This window comes from Bos taurus, chromosome 9 (genome assembly GCF_002263795.3).
Source record: "Bos taurus isolate L1 Dominette 01449 registration number 42190680 breed Hereford chromosome 9, ARS-UCD2.0, whole genome shotgun sequence".
Classification (NCBI taxonomy): domain Eukaryota; kingdom Metazoa; phylum Chordata; class Mammalia; order Artiodactyla; family Bovidae; genus Bos; species Bos taurus.
Genome location: NC_037336.1, coordinates 69,747,730 through 69,766,446, shown reverse-complemented (window position 1 = coordinate 69,766,446; position 18,717 = coordinate 69,747,730). Strand labels below are relative to the sequence as shown.

The 18,717-nt window shown below is 41.8% G+C and overlaps 1 protein-coding gene across 2 annotated transcripts in view; it reads right to left on the bottom strand.

Annotated features, from left to right (window-relative positions):
- Positions 1-18,190, bottom strand: part of ENPP1 (ectonucleotide pyrophosphatase/phosphodiesterase 1) — a 73,277-nt gene extending 55,087 nt beyond the window's left edge. The window contains exon 1 of one of the 2 annotated variants that reach the window (XM_010808572.4): positions 17,934-18,190. In XM_010808572.4, the coding sequence (XP_010806874.1) occupies positions 17,934-18,173 (240 nt within the window). In that variant the 5' untranslated portion in view covers positions 18,174-18,190. The remainder of the gene's footprint in view (positions 1-17,933) is intronic. The other variant, NM_001206212.1, reaches the window with a different exon arrangement.
- Between the last annotated feature and the right edge of the window lie 527 nt (positions 18,191-18,717).

The following is an 18,717-nucleotide window of genomic DNA, read 5'->3' as shown; positions in this document are numbered from 1 at the left end:
GATTTAATTTTTCTAATTGGACCCTAGCTGCATAGTAAATAATTGAAAATCGGATACACACATACACACACCCCAAGGCATAAATGAAGTTACATTTAATACAGGCAAAGAACTTCCCATTTTGACAGTTCACTTGTTTTTAATTCTCAGTTTCCTAGATGCAGAACATATTTTAATTAGATCTTGCTTCAGCTGGATTCAAGGAGGCAGGGGGGAAAAAAGCATTGTCAAAATAATCCTGAAAATGATTTGTTTCTTTAGAACTTACAATCAAGAAAGACATGACTCACTAAATAAAAGTAGTATTAAGTGATTTTAGTGTTGTTAAGTTCATGAGACAGGAAAGAGAACAAACTAGCTTATTAATGGTACAGGCAGCCCCTCCCACCCTTAGGCAGAGGATGGACTAAGAGGTGAAGTGCTGTGCTGCTGCTGCTGCTAAGTCGCTTCAGTCATGTCCAACTCTGTGCGACCCCATAGACGGCAGCCCACCAGGTTCCGCCGACCCTGGGATTCTCCAGGCAAGAACACTGGAGTGGGTTGCCATTTCCTTCTCCAATGCATGAAAGTGAAAAGTGAAAGTTAAGTCGCTCAGTCGTATCCGACTCTTGGCGACCCCATGGACAGCAGCCTACCAGGCTCCTCCGTCCATGGGATTTTCCAGGCAAGAGTACTGGAGTGGGGTGCCACTGCCTAGGCAGGTACCTGCCAATTCAGGTGGTGGGTCAGAGATGAAGAAATAAAATAAAGCAGACAGAACATCATGTTCAGTTTATGTGATTTATTTCTAGCTTTTTTCGGAACTATTTTTTGGAATGACTAGCATTCCCTGCATTTATTCTTGAAAAATGAGCAGTGGAAATAGATAACAAAAAGATAACTTCCAGAAGATTTTTGGTCATTCCTCCTGAGGACAGAGAATGGGGTTAACAGAGAGCTTAAAAGTGACCCCTCACTTTCTGTGAAGACCCAGTGGCACTCAATCATAACACTCTATCACAATCACACTCAATCGCAATTACAGTGACAAATTAAAGGCAGAGCTTAAAATCTGGTAATGGATACATGGGCTTATAATTTAGGAGGCAACCAGAATTTCAGAAAGGTCGCCTTTTAACATGTATATCCTGGCTTAAGTCAACTCAATTACATGCATTCACTGGATAAGGAATCTTAAAATTATACTTGTAAGAACATTCACAACATACCCCTCTTAAGCAATTAGTTTTGTTCTAACAAACATTTCTTCAGCAAAGAACATTTGTTCTATGTACATTTTCATTATTACTTCCTGGGAAAAGACCATAAAAGTGGGGGAAAAAAGCCCTATGATATTACAATCGTCAACATTATGCAATATAATTTTTTAAGACGATAAAGTGTTGCCTTTGTCTGTGCTGACCTTCAGGGTGGTACCCGCACATCACTGCTGGCACTTGAAAAGTGGCCAGTGTGATGAAGGACTGAATTATTTTTTACGCTATTTAACTTTAATTTGTGCAAATTTTAACCTGCATAGCCACATGTAAAACTTAAAAATCCAGTAGGAAAGAGAAAGTAAATAGTTACGAAATAGCCAAGTAAAAAAAGAAGATAGTGCTCTTTCTACAGGCAACATACTCTCTTTAATTTGTTCCTGCCACTTAAAGCTAAAATGACCTTTCCAAAACATAAATGAGACTTTGTTACTATGAGCAAAAATAGAAACAAAACCAAACAGAAAAAAGCATTTCAGTGATTCCCAATTGCTCTTAAAAGCAAAACTCCAAAGCCCTGAGATGGTTTGCAAGACCCTGCCTGGACCTGGCCCCTGACTACCCTTCCTGTCTCTTTATCCACCACATATCTTTCTGTCCACCAGCAACCTGGTAAGCTCCCGATTCTGGGTCACACCACATCCTTGTTACCCCAGCCTCTTTGTACATGCTGCCACTGCCTCTCAGAACCCATTGCTGTTTGCCCATCACTTCCTCCTGGACACCTTCTTACACCTCTCTGACTATCTCGTTTCACAGGCCTGCATATTCTAGGCAGCACCAGTCATAGGTGCGGTGAGAAACAATCCTGGAGGATTCTTTCATAAACATCCAGTCCTACGGGGATAGCCCTGAGAACAAGGAGTAAGTCTCTCCTCTCCCCTCACTACCAATTAGCTCCTAGCCTTTTAACCATTACTGCTCACACAATAGGAACTCTAATTATTTGTTGAATAAGTTATTAGCTATCATCATCAAAATAATAACCCCTAATCTAGCATCTACTATCTTTCAGGCACTTTTCTAACTAGTTTACATAGGTTAATTCACTTAATCCTCAAAACAAATCTGCAAGGTAACTACAATTCCTATTTCCAATTTACAGGTGAGGTGACTAAAACACAAAGAAATTAAGGGACTGTGCCCAAGGATGCCAAGTCATTTCAATCACGTCTGACTCTCTGCAACCCTATGGACTGTAGCCCGCCAGGCTCCTCTAACCATGGGATTCTCCAGGCAAGAATACTGGAGTGGGTTGCCATTTCCTCCTCCAGGGGATCTTCCCGACCCAGAGACTGAACCTGTGTTTCTTATGTCTCTTGCACTAGCAGGCAGATTCTTTACCACTAGCGGCATCTGGGAAGCCCTATGCCCAGGCATACACAGCAGTTATGGACAGAGAAACGATTCAACTCCAGCAGTCTGGGCCTTAACCACTAAGCTCTATGGCCCTTTGAACGGAAATTGAGTCATTCAGGGACAAGGGACACAGGCCAAAGAGCAGTAAAAGAGTGTTTCCTCTGGGAAGATGAGCTGGATTCCAGGGGGTGCCTGGTGTTGGATGAGAAAAAAGCAGGTGAAAGGCCACTTCTGGGGTGAAAAACAGAAATGATCTCTACAAAGTGCATCTGGAGAACAGTACAAGTCTGAGCTGTAATGTAGGTTTCTGGGTTGTTTTTTTTTTTTTTTTTTTGCAACAGAGCTGGACATTTATGAGATAGGCGTCTTGAGGCCCTCTATGATTCTTTAAAATTGGTAAAATACCACCAGAGCAGAAGCTGAAAAATAACCTGAACCCTTTGAATCCCTAAATCCAAGTTATGCCTATAAGATGTGCAAGCCCCCTAATAACATATGAGACACAGAGTCCCTTGAGATGTGAGTCCCAGACTAGGCTCACTCACCAGCCAACACATTTGCTCCCTCCTGCCTTACACAACTACACCAAGTAAGGAGATAAAGGGCTTAACCTAGGGTCAGACAAAGAGTAAACTCAGTAAAGTCACGCAGGAATTCAACAAACACATACCATGTGATGAGTCTGATCTGCATGCTCGACAAATATTGACCAATAAATGGCTACATACATTTGTCCCAGGTCTGTACAGGACTGCTCTGAATCCATGAAGGTATAAGTGCTAAACCCTCGAGTGGTAACACTGTTACTGGAGTAATGAAAAATAAGGCTAAAAAGACCACTGCATTTAGGAGCACACATTTTCCCACATGTGCTGTGGCAGTACCTGGGAAATTCAGAGTGGAAATACAGTTCAAAGAAGTCGTTATTTTCAGAAAACTAATAATCAAACCATAAGAAGAAACAAAGACAATGGAGATGGAGTTGAGGGATGAATTAAACAAAAACTGTGTCCTCGTGTACCCCAATGTTCACTGCAGCACTGTTTGTAATAGCTACCTAGATGTCCATTGGCAGAGAAAAGGATAAGAAAGTTGTGGTACATATACACAATGGAATATTACTCAGCTATTAAAAAGAATGCATTTGTATCAGTTCTAATTAGGTGGATGAAACTGGAGCCTATTATACAGAGCGAAGTAAGTCAGAAAGAAAAACACCGATACAGTATATTAATGCATATATATGGAATTTAGAAAGATGGTAACAATGACCCTATATGCAAGACAGCGAAAGAGACACAGATATAAAGAATAGACTTTTGGACTCTGTGGGAGAAGGCAAGGGTGGGATGATTTGAGAGAATAGCATTGAAACATGTATATTACCATATGTGAAATAGATCACCAGTCCAAGTTCGATGCATGAAACAGGGCACTCAAAGCCAGCACACTGGGACAACCCAGAGGGAGGGCATGGGGAGGGAGGTGGGAGGGGGTTCAGGGTGGGTGACACATGTACACCCATGGTTGATTTATGTCAATGTATGGCAAAAAAACACTACAATATTGTAAAGTAATTAGCCTCCAACTAAATAAATTCATTAAAAAGAAAAAACTGTGTCCTAAAAAATATTTAAATTCTTGCAGAATGATTATGTCTGAGGTATGAGCAGAGATGCTTTCAAAGATTACCCCATGAACTAAAGTTGATAAAATTCTCAAAATTCCATTCATGAAAGGTGCAGTAAAAAGCTGTCTAGCAATAGGAAAATTTCCCTCATAAGGGAAATACAAGCTTAAAACACATATAGAAGAGTATATGCAGCAGTATGATTCCATTTTTGTTTAAAAAAAATAATACACACACAGAAAAGTTCTGAGGGAACAAAACATTACCACCAGATAATAGCACATACACAATTTTTATTTTCTCCTTTACACTTTTTTGTACTTTCTGAACTTCCTGCAGTACGTAGTATCCTTATAACAAAAGGAAAATATTATAAGCTGTCCATACAAAGATTTTTAAACCTAGAAGAAACCCACCTAATCCAAAACACTCAGCTATCGTCAGAGAGAGCAAAACAACTGCTCAAAGGTCACACAGCAAATTATTCTCGTGACTCTGAGTCTAGGACTCTTTACATGATGCCTGTCTCTCAAGATCTTTGACTGTCTTCCCAGAAAAATCAATGTTCTCTTTTTCTTTGAAAGTTTCCCCAAAATGACACAGGCATAATTACACCTTCCTCTGTCAACATTCTTAACATTTACTTCCCGTGAGCCGATCAGTAAGGTATTTAAGTAAATACCGTACAAGCAGAGTTGTTCTGTACTTATTTCTCTAGTTAATCCAAAAACAGATAAGATCAGCATAGTCTATTTACAATGCTCTTAATCCACACCCTTTCCACCTTCCCACCTGAATATACTTCATTCACCTGTTTCTCCTGGTCTCCAAAAGATTCTAATCTAAATGGTGTTGGGTGGCACTTTATAAAAAGCATATGTGTTTGAAAGATGAAGTATTATGGAATAAACTCTGTGCCAAGAATGTTGAACCTGATTCAACACCACCTGAAAAAGCCCTGATCTAAGATTCCTTTGTTTTGGTATTGTGTCAAGTATATTGTGGATTGTTGAGAAGGCACTGCAGTGGAAACTTTGAATTAAAGAGTTCTACTGATGGAGCAATGTAAAGTGAAATCTACTTGAAATTCTGATAGATGAAGAGCTGAACTGGAAAGAACATGGGCATGTTATCAGACCACAGCAAGGCCAGAAGACTGGCAGCTTAGAGAATTAAAGAACAATTAAAGGACAAGCCCAGGGTACAGTAAGGAAACACAATTAAAGAAACCAATAGGAGCAGAGGAAGACTCCTAGGAGAGGGAAAACACGCACAGGAAGGACAGTAAGAGACTGCATGCAATGTTCTGTACGCATGACAGGCAATGGGGCAACTTTAATCCATGTGCCTCTTAACTTCAAAAAAGGAAAGGGACAAATGTCACCAGCAGCAGTACCACTTCTACCCAATGCCAACACAGTTGAGGTCATTAAAGAACATTTAGTTGTTTTTTAATCAGAACAGTATGTGTGAAGTCAATGGCAGGACAAGGGTTGTTTGGAACCCCCAGCTAAAGAAATTCAGGTTGGTATACCTATGGAGTTCAGCCCCTCAAACTTCAATGTGCAGAGAGACCCCTGGAGGTTGTGAAAATGCAGATTCTAGTATGGTAGGTCTAGGGTGGGCCCCCAAATTCTGCATTTTGTATAAGTTCCAAGGAGATGACTCTGATATGCTAGTCTGCAGACCACACTTGCAAAGATGTAAGTATCTTCTGAGTAAGAAAACAAAATCAGTAATACTGCAGCTTTCAATAATAACGTGAAAAATGACTATTTATTCAAGTCATACTATGTGCCACTTTGTAAACTGTATCTAACTTAATTCTCCTAACACCTAACAGAGTTTTATGAAGTCTACCTAATGATTATGGAAGCTGATATTCAGGAAATTTAAGTTGTTTCCATACCTTCAAACAGCTAATAACAATACTTTAAATCCAATTTTGTCTAACTTCATTTGTCAATAAGCTATAGCAATGAGATTAACAGAATTATTAGTTTTGTGATCTTGGAAAGCGCCCCAACTTTCTCTAAGTATGATCTTTTTCATCTCTAACATGAAGATAATGACAGAGCTGTGGTTTGGACCAAACCAGGTAGTAGATGAAAAAGTAAACACCAATACAGTATACTAACGCATATATATGGAATTTAGAAAGATGATAACAATAACCCTGTGTACGAGACAGCAAAAGAGACACAGATGTATGGAACAGTCTTATGGACTCTGTGGGAGAGGGAAAGGGTGGGAAGATTTGGGAGAATGGCATTGAAACATGTAAAATATCATGTATGAAACGAGATGCCAGTCCAGGTTCAATGCACAATACTGGATGCTTGGGGCTAGTGCACTGGGACAACCCAGAGGGATGGTATGGGGAGGGGGGAGGGAGGAGGGAGGAGGGTTCAGGATGGGGAGCACATGTATACCTGTGATGGATTCATTTTGATATTTGACAAAACTACTACAATTATGTAAAGTTTAAAAATAAAATAAAATTTAAAAAAAATTTTTTAAAGACATAAAAAAAGTATCAATATTTTGATATCAATAAAGGACCTTACCTAAAGATAAAATTATTGTACATAGCTGATTCTTTTTATATGTCTTAATTTCCTTTCCCTCTTTCCCTAGTTCTCAAAATAGTACTGAATGTACACCTTTCCTTAAAGTAAATATTCTCAAAACTTTTGATCTCAGAATCACTTTATATTCTTACAAATTACTGAGGACCCTAAAAAGCCTTCTCAGATGATTGTACACATCCTTCTTTAAAATGACACCAAAATTTTATGGCCTATAATTTCTTGTTTTTGAATATATTTGTTTTTATTGGAGGATAATTGCTTTACAATATTGTGTTTGTTTCTGCCACACATCAACATGAATCAGCCACAGGCATACATATGTCCCCTCCCTCCTGAATCCCTTTCCCATCTAGGCTGTCACAGAGCACTGAGTTGAGCTCCCTGTGTCACACAACAAGTCCCCACCTCCTATCTACTTTACATATGGCAATGTATATTTCCATGCTATTCTCTCAATTCATCTCACCCACTCCTACTCCCACTGTGTCCACAGTCTATTCTCCATGTTTGCATCTCCACTACTGCCCTACAAACAGATTCATCAGTACCATCTTTCTAGAGTCCACATGCATGTATTAATATACAATAACTGTCTTTCTCTTTCTGACTTGCTACACTCTGTATAATAGGCTCTAGGTTGATCCACCTCATTAGGACTGACTCAAATATGTTCGTTTTTATAGCTGAGTAATATTCCATTTTACATACGTACCACAATTTCTGTATCTGTTCATCTATTGATGGGCTGTAATTTCTTAAAGGAAAAATGCAACATCAAACTTGAAATAATATTAATTGTTACATTAAAACCCATTATTCTATCTTGTACTTTGATTAGAACTTACACCCATACATATTTTTGTAAATCATCCATTGGTCCCTTGGAAAATATTGGTCCACTGAGCTATGTATTCCTCCAAGCATTGACACATATCATTATAGCCTATGAAAAAAGTCATATCCCTTACTATCTCCATCGGTTTCATCAGAAAAGTCTTTAAGGATTTCGATGGTGTCAAACTTACAATGGCAGAATCAAATTCTCCAAAATTTCAATTTTTACCTAAAAGGCTGGATTTTATTACAGGTGGCAGGTACCTTGTTTCCCTGGAAGTGACAAGCTGACACTATTCGTTTTTGAGAAAATGTGGGCCAAATACCCAAGTCTGAATAACCAGTTTGTCAGTTGCTCTTTCAAATAAAAATGATATTTCCCTCTCGTCAAAAAAAGGCAGCTGGTTCAGCTCACAACTCAAATAACAACACGACTGCTTTTCCTCCAGAAACAACAATACTTCAGTCTGCAGCAGACATGCTAACGGCAGACTTCCAATTGTGTCACACAGAATACTAACAAGGCAGGCAATTTAGGTTGATATAATGAAATCTGCTCTATTGAGGACATTTTTACGGCTTCATTACATGAAACTGGCTTTTCTGGTTTTAGTTGCAAATGCAAGAGGACATGTACAATTGGTGCCACTGCCCTCATTCCCACTGAGGTGCAAGCGGGTAAAACGGTGTTTTCACGCGGTGTAAACGGCAGCACAGTGCAAAGCGCAAATAATGTCTGTGCTTAGTCACTTAGTCGTGTCCGACTCTCCGCAACCCCATGGACTGCAGCCTGCCAGGCTCCTCTGTCCATGGGAATTCTCCAGGCAATAGTACTTGGGTGGCCAAGCCCTCCTCTGGGGGATATTCCCGACCCAGGGATCAAACCCAGGTCTCCCACTTCGCAGGCAGATTCTTTACCATTTGAGCCACCGGGGAAGCCCAAATAATGTCCATCATTGTTCAAATGGTTTAGACACACAGTCCCTCTGAAAGACTCTCAGGGCCCCTCAGAGATCTACAGACCACATTTTGAGAACTGCTGCTTGAAATATTTTGGCTGAAACTGTTCTACCTGTGTTGCCTTTTGCCTCGAAATTTTATCCAAAATCACTTACAGGTAATCTGGAATAATATGAAACTATTTGGAAAAAAAAAGTCTTATAATGATGGTTAAATTTATTTATTGTATCACAGCATCATTTACAAAGCTGTTGAGTTTTTCAGTTCTCCCTCTGTCTTCAGAGAGACAAAAGGCTCCAGATGCTTATTAACACCAAAAAGTGTATCAAAAGAAGATACCAGCTCTGAGAACAAGCTACTTTCTCAGGACTACTTCCTGAAAACCAAGATAGAATGATCTTTAGGACTCAAACCACAGCGGTAGGATATTTGCACCTAAATCTGTGTCAATTCCTAAGAAATGGTGAGAAAATGACTGACCCAAAATGAGATGAGCTAGCGAAAATTCACTCACTCCAAAATGACTACCATGACTCTACTTCCCTGTTCTAGCACATCTAAAGATGTATTAAGAAGAAAATTCAAATTAAGAAGAGGAAAGTCACTTTCCCCAAAATTGGTATACATTGGAAGCTCACAATAACATGATTATTGACTTCCCACTGATAAAAGGAAAATGAATGGGGGAGAGGGGGTGTGTCATTAGTCCAGCATAAAAATCTGTGGTTAAATGTCCTTTCAGTTATCATAGTCCTCTACTCACAAATGATGTGACTTTTGCCTATAAAGGTAACCCACTGTTTCTATACGTGGAGTAAATGAACCAACTACATCTGAATAACTTGAGGTACTTGTCTAAAAGATTTCTTGGGTCCCTTCCTATCTTAATCTGTTCAAATTGCTAAAACAAAGTGCCACAGGTTGGGTGCCTTAAGTGACAGAAATGCACTTCTCACAGCTGTAGAGGCTCAGTTCAGTTCAGTTCAGTTGCTCAGTCGTATCCGACTCTTTGCAACCGCATGAATCGCAGCACGCCAGACCTCCCTGTCCATCAACAACTCCCGGAGTTCACTCAGACTCACGTCCATCGAGTCAGTGATGCCATCCAGCCATCTCATCCTCTGTCGTCCCCTTCTCCTCCTGCCCCCAATCCCTCCCAGCATCAGAGTCTTTTCTGATGAGTCAACTCTTAGCATGAGGTGGCCAAAGTACTGGAGTTTCAGCTTTAGCATCATTCCTTCCAAAGAAATCCCAGGGCTGATCTCCTTCAGAATGGACTGGTTGGATCTCCTTGCAGTCCAAGGGACTCTCAAGAGTCTTCTCCAAAACCACAGCTCAAAAGCATAAATTCTTCAGCACCAGAAGTCCAAGATTAAGGAGCTGATAGATTAGTTTGCTGGTGGGGCTATTTTCCTGGCTTGCAGATGGTTGTCTTCTCATGTGTCTTCACACGGTCTTTCCTCTATGGATGGGCATGTTTGCTCAGATCTCCTCTTTCTCTCTCCCTTTTAACAAGGCCACTAATCCCATCATCAGAGTTTCATCCTCATGACCTCATAAAAATCAGTGTCTGGGAATGCAGCCCACGAGTCTATGGTCCTAACACTTCCCAGCTGGAACCTACACACTCTAATAAAGAATTCATTCACTTCTGGGAGCCTCAGTTTCCTTATCTGTAACCATACTTTCCTATTTCAGAGTGGCTGATATGACAAGGGTCAATTAAAAAGAAACAAGAAAATGCTTCTGAAAGTGCAAGGTTCTATGTGAACATAATCATCTGAACTTTTTCCACCTACTCTTCCACCAAACATTATTCCCAAAGCGGGAGGATAAAAGGAAAAGTACTATTGATGCTATCTTAATTCTTGTCACAGAATATGAAATAACTAAAATACTCAGGAAACAGAATGTTCCAGTTAAAATTTATCAGAACATTCTGGGCATTCTTTTGAAAAAGCTCTTTTAAATATATTATTATAAAAGATGGAAAAGCTCTACACAGTCAGCAAAAACAAGACTGGGAGCTGACTGTGGCTCAGATCATGAACTCGTTATTGCCAAATTCAGACTTAAATTGAAGAAAATAGGGAAAACCACTAGACCATTCAGGTATGACCTAAATCAAATCCCTTATGATTATACAGTGGAAGTGAGAAATAGATTCAAGGGATTAGATCTTATAGACAGAGTACCTGAAGAACTATGGACAGAGGTTCATGACATTGTACAGGAGGCAGGGAACAAGACCATCCCCAAGAAAAAGAAAGGCAAAAAAGAAAAATGGCTGTCTGGGGAGGGCTTGCAAATAGCTGTGAGAAGAAGAGAAGCGAAAGGCAAAGGAGAAAAGGAAAGATATATCCATTTGAATGCAGAGTTCCAAAGAAAAGCAAGGAGAAATAAGAAAGCCTTCCTCAGTGATCAATGCAAAGAAATAGAGGAAAACAATAGAATCCCTAGAAAGACTAGGGATCTCTTCAAGAAAATTAGAGATACCAAGGGAACATTTCATGCAAAGATGGGCACAATAAAGGACAGAAATGGTATGGACCTAACAGAAGCAGAAGATATTAAGAAAAGGTGTCAAGAATACACAGAAGAACTGTACAAAAAAGATCTTCACAACCAAGATACACTCACCTAGAGCCAGACATCCTGGAATGTGAAGTCAAGTGGGCCTTAGAAAGCATCACCATGAACAAAGCTAGTGGAGGTGATAGAATTCCAGTTGAGCTATTTCAAATCCTGAAAGATGATGCTGTGAAAGTGCTGCACTCAACATGCCAGCAAATTGGAAAACTCAGCTGTGGCCACAGAACTGGAAAAGGTCAGTTTTCATTCCAGTCCCAAAGAAAGGCAATGTCAAAGAATGCTCTAAATACCACACAAGTGCACTCATCTCACACGCTGGTAAAGTAATGCTCAAAATTCTTCAAGCCAGGCTTCAATAGTACATGAACTGTGAACATCCCAACGTTCAAGCTAGATTTAGAAAAGGCAGAGAACCAGAGATCAATTGCCAACATCCACTGGATCATCTAAAAAGCAAGCGAGTTCCAGAAAAACATCTATTTCTGCTTTATCGACTATGCCAAAGCCTTCGCCTGTGTGGATCACAATAAAGTGTGGAAAATTCTGAAAGAGATGGGAATACCAGACCACCTGACCTGCCTCTTGAGAAACCTATATGTAGGTCAGGAAGCAAGTTGTAACTGGACATGGAACAACAGACAGCTTCCAAATAGGAAAAGCAGTAGGTCAAGGCTGTATATTGTCACCCTGCTTTTTTAACTTAAATGCAGAGTACATCATGAGAAACATTGGGCTGGATGAAGCACAAGCTGGAATCAAGATTGCCAGGAGAAATATCAATAACCTCAGATACGCAGATGACACCACCCTATGGCAGAAAGAGAAGAATTAAATAGCTTCTTGATGAAAGTAAAAGAGAAGAGTAAAAATGTTGGCTTAAAACTCGACATTCAGAAAACTAAGATCATGGCATCCAGTCCCATCACTTCATGGCAAATAGATGGGGAAACAGTGGAAACAGTGACAGACTTTACTTTTTTGGACTCCAAAATCACTGCAGATGGTGACTGCAGCTATGAAATTAAAAAATGCTTACTCCTTGGAAGAAAAGTTATGACCAACCTAGACAATACATTAAAAAGCAGAGACATTACTTTGCCAACAAAGGTCCATCTAGTCAAAGCTATGGTTTTTCTAGTAGTCATGTATGGATGTGAGAGTTGGACTGTGAAGAAAGCTGAGTGCCGAAGAATGGATGCTTTTGAACTGTGGTGTTGCAGAAGACAATTGAGAGTCCCTTGCACTCCAAGGAGATCCAACCAATCCATCCTAAAGGAAGTCAGTCCTGAATATTCACTGGAAGGACTGATGTTGAAGCTGAAACTCCAGTACTTTGGCCACCTCATGCGAAGAACTGCCTCAGTGGAAAAGACCCTAATGCTGGGAAAGATTGAAGGCGGGTGGATAAGGGGACAAAAGAGGATGAGATAGCTGTATGGCATCACCAACTCAATGGACATGAGTTTGAGTAAACCCTAGGAGTTGGTGATGGACAGGGAGGACTGGGGTGCTGCAGTCCATTGGGTTGCAAAGAGTCAGATCCAACTGAGCCATTGAACTGAACTGATGCTTTCTTTCCTTGGTAAATACATAACTTACCTTTTGTTTGATGTCAAAGGGTTTTCATATTGGTCAGCCTTCTGAATATCAGTTCTTGTTGCACAGAGCTTAGACTAACAAGGGTAATCTATGTTCTGCTTGGTCTCATTTGCTAAAAGGTTTCTCGTTTATTCTTTGTTGTTTGGGGTATAGTTCATGGTTGATGGAGGCATGTTTATCTTAACCACAGGCAGATCTCTAATTACAAGTTGTATTTCAAAAGGTTTTTGTTCCTAAGTTGTTTAAAAGTTGAAGTGGCTTTCCCCCTTCTCTCCACTCCAAAAAGCCGTGAATCATGAATAAGTTATTTGGCTTCTCTAAAATGTCCATTATATAGATGAAATACATTTTCTATGTCTTAACAGTGACACAGATAGTTGGCAATGAAATTTATCAGACTCAAAAACAAAACTGAATTTAAAACTACTTTCATTTGCCTTTAATACTTAAATCTGAGGGGAAAAAAAGAAATACCTGGAGGAAGATAAGAAGCTGATTAAAAAAAAATCTATAAATATTCTAAAAAGGTTATTGGTCCCCAGTTCTTTATTATAGAAAATGCATGAGGTCTATCAACATAGTTCCAGAGATTCTCTTCAGAGTCATGATTAGGATGTGATGTGGCAGGAGATGGCAAAACTGAGAGCCTAGAGGCAACAAAAAAGTAGAGGGAATAGATTGGAAAAACACAAAAAGGTTGAAAGGGCACCTGTGTATTCCTAAGAGGCCACATGAAGTAGAAACAGCTGAAATATAAATGATGAGAGAGAGTAAGACTAGAATCTGACTCAAATCAGAAGGAAAGGAAGTCATATAAAGCAATGCTGAAGATAACAGATCCCTAAAAGAACCACACAAAAATGGAATTTGGGATGTGACAGCAAAGTCACAGAAGAGGCCTTGGCATAAGCAAAGGAGATTCATTTGTACCTGAAGGATGACCTTACTTGTGCCTGCGGGAGCACCATACCTGGGCTGTTTCTTTCTCAGGGCATGGCCAGTGACTAGATCTTGATTCTGAATCCAAGTTATCATGAAGGCCCTCTGGCCTCTTAGGTATGCTGACTTTAGTTGGGAACTTTTGTTTGTGGTTCATTCACTGCCTCTTCCATCTTGCGATGCGCTAAATAATGACATTCCCATTTTGATCCTATCCCTGAATTGATATAAGTGTCATCTCTATTGTGTGCTTATTGCGTGCTTAGTCACTCAGTCTGGAGAAGGCAATGGCAACCCACTGCAGTACTCTTGCCTGGAAAATCCCATGGACGGAGGAACCTGGTAGGTTGAAGTCCATGGGGTCACTAAGAGTAGGACACGACTGAGCAACTTCACTTTCACTTTTCACTTTCATATATTGGAGAAGGAAATGGCAACCCACCCCAGTGTTCTTGCCTGGAGAATCCCAGGGACGGGGGGGGCCTGGTGTGCACAGAGTCAGACATGACTGAAGCGACTTAGCAGCAGAAGTCACTCAGTCGTGTCTGACTCTTTGTAACCCCATAGACGGCAGCTCGCCAGGCTCCTCTGTCCATGAGATTCTATAGGCAAGAATACTGGAGTGGGTAGTTATTTCCTTCTCCAGGGGATGTTTCCAACCCAGAGATCAAACCCAGGTCTCCTGTATTGCAGGCAGACTGTTTGCCATCTGAGCCACCAGGAAGCCCAATTAGTGAATTTATATTTGGATTCCTGACTTTCAGTTGACTATATGAGTACATAGTTGTGTGTTCAGTCTTCCTAGCTTACCCTCTTCCAAGTCAAAGTGTTACTCAGTCTAAGTAAAAACGTACTGCATTCATTCAACCAAAAGCTTACACTGACAGTGAGGTACCGTAGGCCCAGCAGTAAACACAAATGTCTTGCTGAGTTCCTAGAAACCTTGAGTACATTTTATTAGAACATGTGAAACAAAACACCATAAAGGGAAAACAGGAGACATTTCTAGACCCTAAGATGTACTGGTCATTTCTGAAATAAAATGCTCAACTATGGCTGGGCAGATATAAAATTTTACAAACCAAAAAGCAATGTCAATTTCAAGTTGGATTAACAGCAGAGCTCTTCTCCAGGTGGTAGTCTGGAAATAAGATGATGTGTTACAAGAAGGGTGAGAGAAGCTAACAGAATCAATAACTTTCACACTCAAATTTCTGATAAACAAGGGAAACTTCTGCCACTTACAAAGAACTCTTTCATCAAAAGGTGAAAGTTGTCTTCATTCACCACCACCCACACACAAGGCCACCTACGAACACACACAGGTATATGTATTCATAAAGACAGCAAAAGGTCACAAACACAAAATGATGCTGTGGAAGAGCTAACTGAAGAATAGAGAAGTGTATTGCAATGTGGTTGAAAACCCTACCAGAGAACAGGAAAGCTATTTCAAATTAATGTCCAGGAACAACCTTAGTGGAAGCGGGCATTTCAGTTCAGAACTTAATGTGGAACCTGGAAAAGCATTCAGATCTAACATATCTACTGAAGCATATATTTGTTTGACCTCCTGGAGTTTCCCACAGCCTGGCTCAGTGCCTAGGCATGAGGACATCCACAGACCAGGGCCAGCGTCTCCAGAGCAGAGCCTGTGGTCTGCCTAGGGATCATATGGGGAGAAGCCAAGGCAGGGCAGGACTGTGCCTTCTGCATTCACTCCCTCTTCCCTCCAGCATTTAAGTGTATCTGAAGCACTTTCAGAAAGAATGTGACAGTCCCGTGGCCCCTGCTTATCTCTCCGGAAGGTAATTCTTATGTTAATCCTGCTAGATGAAAACCAAAGACCCCTTCACTGGTTGGGCTCTCGTAATCCCAACCTCAGATGCAATTAGTCAACCCATTTCTTCAGCTTTATGAAAAGTGTGCAGATGTTCCACTTGATACAATTGCAGCTTCTCTCTAGAATATATGCCCCAGAGCTCTTTGGTGACAACTGTCAAGCTCCTTTTGGAGACTTTTCCCTTTAGAAGTGCATCATTTGGGAAAGTCTAGAGGAAGAAGGATATGGAAGTAGGGAAGGGAAAGAATGGATGCGTGCATGCGTGTGTGCCAAGTCACTTCAGTCGTGTCTGACTCTTTGCGACCCTATGGACTGCAGCCCTCCAGGCTCTTCTGTCTGCGGGATTTCCTAGGCAAGAATACTGGAGTGGGTTGCCATATGCCCTCCTCCAGGGGATCCTCCCAACCCAGGAATCAAACACCCGTCTTCTGCACTGGCAGGTGGATTCTTTACCACTGAGCCACCAGGGTTTCATTTTCACCTGAAACCATTAATTAAGAGTTTCAAAAACACATCAGTGAGTTTGGGTATATATTAATGGCCCATTGTATTTCATCAAAAGGCATGAAGTAAGAATTCTTTTCAATTCAATACGTGTTACAACAAAATACCCCACCTAATGGTGTTAAAAATTCTCATGATTGTCCTACTTGTAGCAATATTAAAGAAATTTCCATGTCAAAGCCCAGAGTTGTATCAACAGAGTAAAACCAAATGCTGTTTGACCAGCTGATTGCACGTGTCAAAGACTGAAATTCATGTTCCAAAGGTAGATCTCTGCTGATACCTACTGTGGATTTATAGGTAAATGAATAGGAAAGATTCTAAAACTGAATTTAGCAACTGGAAAATTTAGCAAACTTTTAAGACTGCAGATAGACATTTAGAAGTGATTTCACATGGGAGTTACATACAGATTCAATGTACAATTATTGAATGCCTGAGCCAAACTGAAAAATATTAAGTAACAGTGCTGCAAAAGCTAAGGTTTCCCTCTGACAAAAACAAAAATGGTGACTCAAAAGACTAAGTTCTTGTAAGTATCAGGTGTTCTTAAATAGTGAGATATGATGCAAAATATATCTTGAGATACAAACATTATGTGGTTTGGGACACTTACTCTTTGAATCTTAGGCTTATTTTTAGGTACTAATTATATGACACTATCTCTTTAGGAAAGTTGGTTCCTCAAAGCACTGTATCATCTCCATGACACTCAAAACACAGTGAAAAAGGAAAGTTTATGAAAGGAAAGATTTCAAATATCAGAAAAGATGTCCTCCACACTGCATCGTCCAATCATAAAACATTAAATGACAATATAGTTTAAGGCACACTCTACGTGGAAATGTCACTTCCACATAATACAATAAAATGAATACATCTCCTTGTGGTTTTCAAATTTACTTCCCCACATACATTGTTTCACCTGACCCTCACAATAATCCTACGTGATGCACATGGAGATGATGTCCTCATTTTAACATTAAAGAAAGTGAGGTTTGGGGAACGTTATAGGAGGCCCCAGCAATTAATAAAGGCCATGAAAGCAAGAACCCAGAATTCTGGGTCCAGTACTTCCTGCCATAGATATAGAAGGGAAAACCACCCCCACATTTCCTGAAATTGATTGTGGATCCTGCAAGTGTACCAGCGAAGTGGCAGAGGACGAGTGGGTACTTTTGCAACAACAAAAAACGTGGTTGGAAGAATGCACGGCGAATCATAAACACCTCTTCACATTCACGTAACATGAATATTGATGGGGTTTCTGAACAGCTGCAAAGAAATTCCTAAGCAGAGCCAAGAGAAAAAGTGCGTACTTTCTAAAGTTCCTGATACAACTTAAAGAGCTCTGTTACATCTTTCAAGTGGAATCGGTTAATACAAGGAAAGCATATCCCCAAAGAGGTAGAAAATTAAATTAAAAAAAAAAAAAAAAAAAAAAAAAAAAACCCTAACCCTAACCTTGTCGATCATCCTAAAACCAACAACTTTCAGGTTGGTCATCTTTCCCCACGAACGGCCTTGTACTCTCTGGGGCAAAGCGGTGGGATTTCCAAAGATCACCATTTTTAACAGCCTGGTTTCATAAACAGGTTCCTTCGGAGCATCATTAACACCAGCGAGAGTGAGCTATTTCCCCGAGAGGAAGAGAAGGCTCGGTGGTGATGAGCACGGATAAAAACCCGCAGAGGAGAGCCAAAAGGGGACGAAGAGCGGCACACAACTGTCTCTCTCCGGGCCCCAGGTGCTGACCGCAAGCTCGCAGCGCAGGAGCGGGCGCCGCCCTCCCCGCCCTCCCGCGCGCTGGGCCAGCGGGGACCTACCAGCGAGAGCACTTTATAGGTGTTAGGGTCCTTGGCCGGGCGGGCGCGCGCCGCCCTCTCCAGCGGCTCCTCCCCCAGGTCCATGGGGGCCAGCAGCGACGCAGCCGCCTGCGGCTCCCCGGACGCTTCGGCGGCGCGGCCCGGACCCGGGTCTCGGCCGTTCCCCGCCAGGCCCTCTCGGGGGCCGCGCCCGCCCTCGCCGCCGCGGCTCCCGCCCCCAGCGCAACTGTCCCGCTCCATCGTGGCCCCGGGCGCTCGGGTCCCGCCGCCCCGCCGCGCCTTTAATAGGCTCCGCGCCGGCCCCGCCCCATCCCGCCCGCCGCCGCGCCCGCCCCTCGCCGCCAGACCCTTGGCTGGGCGCCCGCCCAGCGCTGCGAGTGAGGGGAAAGCAACTCAACGCCCCGGATTATTTGGCTTCCTGTCTGATTTCGGGCACTCAGCGTGTCGGTTATTTTGGGTCCTTTACGTGGGCGTGTCTTTAACCTCCCCCTCCAAGCCTTGCCTACCTCGCGCCTCAGGCAGCGTCCGAACACTTGCAGGAATCGCCTTGCGTGGCCTCGCGGCGCAGGCTGGTCTGGAATTGCACCATGTGGTCTGCAGAGGGCATGAGATCATGGGGCCCCAAAATAGAGCGGGTGGACAGGGAGGATGCGGCCAGCCTGTGCGGCTTCTCAAAGGCGGGAGAGTGGAGTCGGGACGGACCTCTGTTTCTGGATGGACAAGCAGAGAGGCTATCGGGTACAGCGCGGGGGGTGGGAAGAGACACTTCTACGTAGAAACACTC